This window comes from Neltuma alba, unplaced genomic scaffold (genome assembly GCF_004799145.2).
Source record: "Neltuma alba isolate B1F8T4 unplaced genomic scaffold, ASM479914v2 tig00006710_pilon, whole genome shotgun sequence".
Lineage (NCBI taxonomy): Eukaryota > Viridiplantae > Streptophyta > Magnoliopsida > Fabales > Fabaceae > Neltuma > Neltuma alba.
Genome location: NW_021634554.1, coordinates 50,963 through 56,285, shown reverse-complemented (window position 1 = coordinate 56,285; position 5,323 = coordinate 50,963). Strand labels below are relative to the sequence as shown.

At 41.9% G+C, this 5,323-nt stretch overlaps 1 protein-coding gene across 1 annotated transcript; it reads left to right on the top strand.

Moving 5' to 3' along the window:
* The first annotated feature begins 369 nt into the window (after positions 1-369).
* On the top strand, positions 370-2,004 carry LOC114750966 (V-type proton ATPase subunit D). The gene is made up of 2 exons (XM_028939610.1): positions 370-485; positions 803-2,004. The coding sequence occupies exon 2, from the start codon at positions 819-821 to the stop codon at positions 1,605-1,607; it is 789 nt and encodes a 262-aa protein (XP_028795443.1). The 5' UTR covers positions 370-485; positions 803-818; the 3' UTR covers positions 1,608-2,004.
* The last annotated feature ends 3,319 nt before the right edge of the window (positions 2,005-5,323 follow it).

Sequence of the window (5,323 nt, the reverse complement as noted above, 5' to 3'; positions counted from 1 at the left end):
AATAACCAAATACAAAATTTTAAATTTTAAACTATTTATTTGAACAAAATTTTATGCAATCTGAAATTTGAATTCAGATAGTGAAAAAGTGGATATTTTTTGGGCAAATGAATAGGTATCATGTTTTAATTAATAAAGTTGCCATTTTTAAAAAAAATTAATTATCATGTTTTTCATCACATTCATTTACAGCCTATAGGCCCATGAGAGAGATGAGGATCCTGCGTTTCTTCATGTGACTTTCAGATCTCAAAAACAAAAATGATCAGAGTTTCTTTCTGAACCAAAAAAGTTTTCGTTTTTTTTTTGTTTTTAAAAAATAGTTGTTTACGGGCACGGCTAAGGTGCGCTGAAGCCCATCTCATTCATTCCCCCACCCCAGACTCGACCAAATTATTTTCATCAATCATCAGGCTCTTCTTCTTTATTCTCTTTCTTTCCGTTCGTGTTCTCGATCTCCGATCGGAAAGTTCCTTCTTTGACAGGTAATCGTCTTTCTCGCTCTCATAGCATAGTTTTAATTCACTTTAATTTATCTTTATGGGATCCTTCGGATGTGAATTCGGGTTCCACTGCATAACGAGACATGTGAATTTCGATTTCTGTGTACTTATGCTACTTCTGTTATATTCTTCTTCTGCCCTTCGATTTTCGGACATGGGTTTTTGTTTCCGAGTTCAAAATCTAATCTTCGGAAGTAGTTTTGAAGTCACGATCAAACCCCTCATGAGACTTTTGAGGATCAGTCTGTTCGGTCTCAGAGAAATCTCGGGACATTGATTTTCGTTTTCTTGTCTTTTAGATCTTTAGGGTGAAAAATGTCCGGCCAAAGCCAGCGTCTTACTGTGGTTCCCACAGTCACAATGCTTGGAGTCATGAAGGCTCGCCTTGTTGGAGCTACGCGAGGGCATGCTCTTCTCAAGAAGAAGAGTGATGCTCTGACTGTACAGTTCCGTTCGATCCTCAAGAAGATCGTCACTGCCAAGGAATCAATGGGGGAGATCATGAAATCTTCTTCCTTTGCACTAACAGAAGCCAAGTACGTTGCTGGTGACAACATCAAACACGTTGTGCTTGAGAATGTTCGAGAAGCTTCCCTGAAGGTTCGTTCTCGGCAAGAGAACGTCGCTGGTGTTAAGCTCCCCAAGTTTGAGTACACAAGTGATGGCGAGGTCACTAAGAATGATCTCACTGGATTGGCAAGAGGTGGCCAACAAGTTCAGCAATGTCGTGCTGCTTATATTAAGGCAATTGAAGTTCTTGTTGAGCTTGCTTCACTTCAGACATCTTTCTTGACACTTGATGAAGCTATCAAGACGACAAACCGGAGAGTGAATGCCCTTGAAAATGTGGTTAAGCCCAGGTTGGAGAATACTATCAGTTATATTAAGGGAGAGTTGGATGAGCTAGAAAGAGAGGATTTCTTTAGGTTGAAGAAGATTCAAGGGTATAAGAAGAGAGAAATAGAGAGGCAGATGCTTTCGTCTAAGCAGTTTGCTGAGGAACAGGTTGCCGAGAAAATTTCATTGCAGCAAGGAATTTCACTGAGTTCAGCCCACAACTTGTTGTCTGTTGGAAATGAGAAAGATGAGGATATCATTTTCTAAATACATAGAGGCTGGTTTTATTCGTTTGGGATCTTTGTTCTAGGTTGCCTGCCTTCTCTCAGCAATTTGTTGATTCTGCTTTTTCTGGATGGCGAGAGTTCGTTGCAATCACTTGGGTGCCAGAGCTATGTACCATGAATAAAGACGCTTAGTATTTGTTCCATCTATTTATGTATTATTTATGAACATTATTTGATCACTTTTGAATTCAGAGGCTCCTAGACAATCATCATATTGAAAGTATGGTTCTCTTCTCATTTTATGCAAGCTGAAGTAGCTGTTAATAGCTGTAATCTTGTTTCCAACATTTGTTACAGGTTAGTAGAGCCATCTACTGAAGCTGGAGTCTTAGCAGCCATATAAATAAAAATTTAATTACCTTGTGCTGTTCATATAATTCTGCTTATTCAAGTCTGCGTCATTCTAAACTCGTTTGAATTTCCATTAATATATAGGCCACATGCTTCTCTCATATTAACCTACTTGAAGATGAAATATTTTGTGCGTGTCATTTTAATGCTTGTCTAAAGTCAGCTGTTGCTTGTGCTTAAATTTTTGTATTGCATTCCCTTGGAGCCCCATATCACTCCCGGATGAACAGTAGGATTTGAAAGATATGGTGTAGTTCTTATAAAGTATAAACTATGGAACAGCGTATGGAACGATATTTTTGTTGACAAAAGGCTATGCCTTCAATTTGTTACATCATTCAAAGGCTGTGTACAAGATGTTTCTAACAGTAAATTCTTGTTCTTGATCTTTATCCCTTCCATCCACTAGCACATGCATCATGCGCTGGAGGGCCTAAGTTGATTTGGGTCATCAAATTGCTTGGTAGAGTTCTTTACATTATCTATCCCGTCCATCACTTTTTGTTGTTGATGATGATGATGTTTCACCCTATTTGAGTTCATACTGCTTACTGGATATAGTGGCCTTCTCAAACAAGTTTCAGGTCAGAAACCTGAGTAGGGTCTTATTTTCAGTGCTTTTGGGACTATTACTCTCATGAAGGATATGATCTGCTCTCGGCTAGTTCTGTAGGAATATCTTCAAAGAATGCTTCTGACTGGCCAAGTGGCCATCTCTGGAATTTTAGGCGGTTTTCTTTTCATTGGAATTGATGATTTAGGGCTAATTGTGATAGGATACCCGACAAATTCAGTCTGACTTATTCAAGGAAGGCTAAACGTGGCAGAGAAGAATCAGTTTTGGAATAGCGATTTACATGCTTTTTATTTTGATATTTCCCTGTTCTCTTTTCTGTTGGCATATTTTCAGTTCCGAAATAAGAGGGATATCCCTCTCCAACGTTAGGATTAGTTGCTGATTTATCGTTGATTATTATCTTTGGGTTTTCAACTGATTTTCTCTCTGTAATTCATTATAAAAGGCTATTTGGCCGCTGGAATAAAGACAACAATTCTTCAGAGAGTACATTTATATTGGAGATCCTCCATCGGTCCCTTAGAGAGAGTGCTGTGAGATCCTTGCCGCTCTTTTTATCGGAATTCCTTGCTGTTACTTCGTTTCTCTTTATTTCCGTTAGATTAGGGCCCTACCAAATTGGCATCAGAGCCATGGTTGAGACTAGATCATCCCGCAATACCAACGCACCTGAAAATCCTTTTGCTGGAGATACTGACCCGCTGATCTCCATTGCTGCGCGCTTAGAGAACATTGAAGCCTTGGCTAATAGAGTAGCTAATCTGGAAGCAACCTTTGAACGCACACGGAGAGGAATTCATCGCTCTCACTAGGAGGCTGACAGCGATGATGATCCGAATGCGGCGTTAAGACGACGGATGCCTTATACAAAGATTGAGTTTCCCAAATTCAGTGGAGGAGACCCGAGAGGCTGGATACTCTAAGCTGAAAAATACTTCAGATACTATGACACTCCAGAGGAAATGAAAGTGGATGTCGCCTCTATGTATCTGGAGGGAGATGCGTTGGATTTATTCTCTTGGGTCAACAATGAGCGGACAGTGGTGTATTGGGAGGAGCTTGTAAAGGCTCTTCAAGAGAGTTACGGACCACCAGAATACCAAAACCCAGATGAGTACCTCTGTAGCATTAGACAGACTGGGACTGTGGCTGAGTACCGTTCTGAGTTCTCCCGTAGATCGTCTCGCGTCAAGAACTGGCCGGAGCATTGCCTCGTTGGCGTCTTTATCAATGGCTTACGAGAAGAACTAAAGGCAGATGTGCGAATTCACAAACCCCGGACGGTGTATAGGGCCACCAGCTTGGCTCTTGAATTTGAAAACAAGCTGAAACTCACCAGTGGGTCCAAGCCCAATTCCTCTTCTGCCCAGAACCGTTCCTACTCATCGAATATGCCCAGCAGAGCAGTTTTGTCGTCTTCATCTACTCCCTTTAGACCCACCGCATCGCGAACTTACAACCCCCGTCAAGCAGAGTCGGGCATCACACGCAACAGTCCGTCCGAGTTGGAGCGTCAAGCTCGCCAGGAGAAGGGCCTGTGCTACCGCTGTGGAGAGAGTTTCCGTCCTGGGCACCGCTGCCAGTCCGCGTTCTCCCTCATGGAAATTACCAAAGAGGATGAAGAAGTGATACCACCGATTGAGGAAGAGGAGACAGCGGCATCGCTGGTCGGAAATAATGCTGAAATCTCCTTCAATGCCATTCTGGGCAAAACTTCGGCGTCAACTATGAAGCTGCAAGGGACTATACAAAGCCGAAAGGTACTAATTTTGGTGGATAGTGGTTCCACCCACAATTTCATCTCAGAAAATTTGGTCTCTGACTTGCGCATTCCAGTTCAAAATGTCCCGGTGTTCGGAGTTCAAATCGAGAATGGCAGTACCGTCAAATGCAACCGGGTATGTAATAATTTGGAAGTCAAAATTTCTGATTTAACCATCAGACAGGATTTCTTCCCCTTCACTCTCGGCGGCACTGACTTGGTGTTGGGAATCAAATGGTTAGCATCACTGAATACCATTGAGGCCAACTGGAATATAATGTTCATGATTTTCTGGGTAGATGGAAAAAAATACAAGTTACAAGGAGTTATTCCTGAAGCCAACGCTCCAGTACGACTTCAAAGCTTAGTGTTAACACACGAAGTTGAGCAGGGAGGGTGTGGCACAATGATTGCTGAGGCCATTTTTGATGAGTTTGGTACAGTATTCACAGAACCCAAATCGCTACCCCCGGCTCGTGAGCAGTATCATGCTATAACCTTACTTCCGGTTGCGTCTCCTCCCAACTTGAGACCTTACCGGTACCCCCACTTCCAAAAAGATGAGATAGAGTCCCAGATTTCAGAGTTATTGAGTCGTGGGTTCATCAGACCCAGTTCCAGCCCGTTTGCAAGTCCGGTACTGCTGGTGAGTAAAAAGGATGGCTCTTGGCGCCTCTGCATTGATTATAGACGTCTCAATCAGATTACCATACCAGATAAGTATCCAATTCCTAATATTGATGAGTTGCTAGATGAACTACATGGGGTAGCTTATTTTTCAAAAATTGATCTGCGTTCTGGGTATCATCAAATCCTTATGCTGCCATCTGATATTCACAAAACTGCTTTTCGGACTCACTCAGGACACTATGAATTTGTAGTAATGCCTTTTGGGCTTACTAATGCCCCAGCTACATTCCAATCTATTATGAATGACTTGTTTAGGCCATTCTTGAGAAAATTTGTGCTCGTATTTTTTGATGATATACTGGTATATAGTGCGTCT

Coding starts and splice junctions, on each gene's coding strand:
- LOC114750966 (XM_028939610.1), top strand. CDS start 819: ATGTCCGGCCAAAGCCAGCGTCTTACTGTGGTTCCCACAGTCACAATG.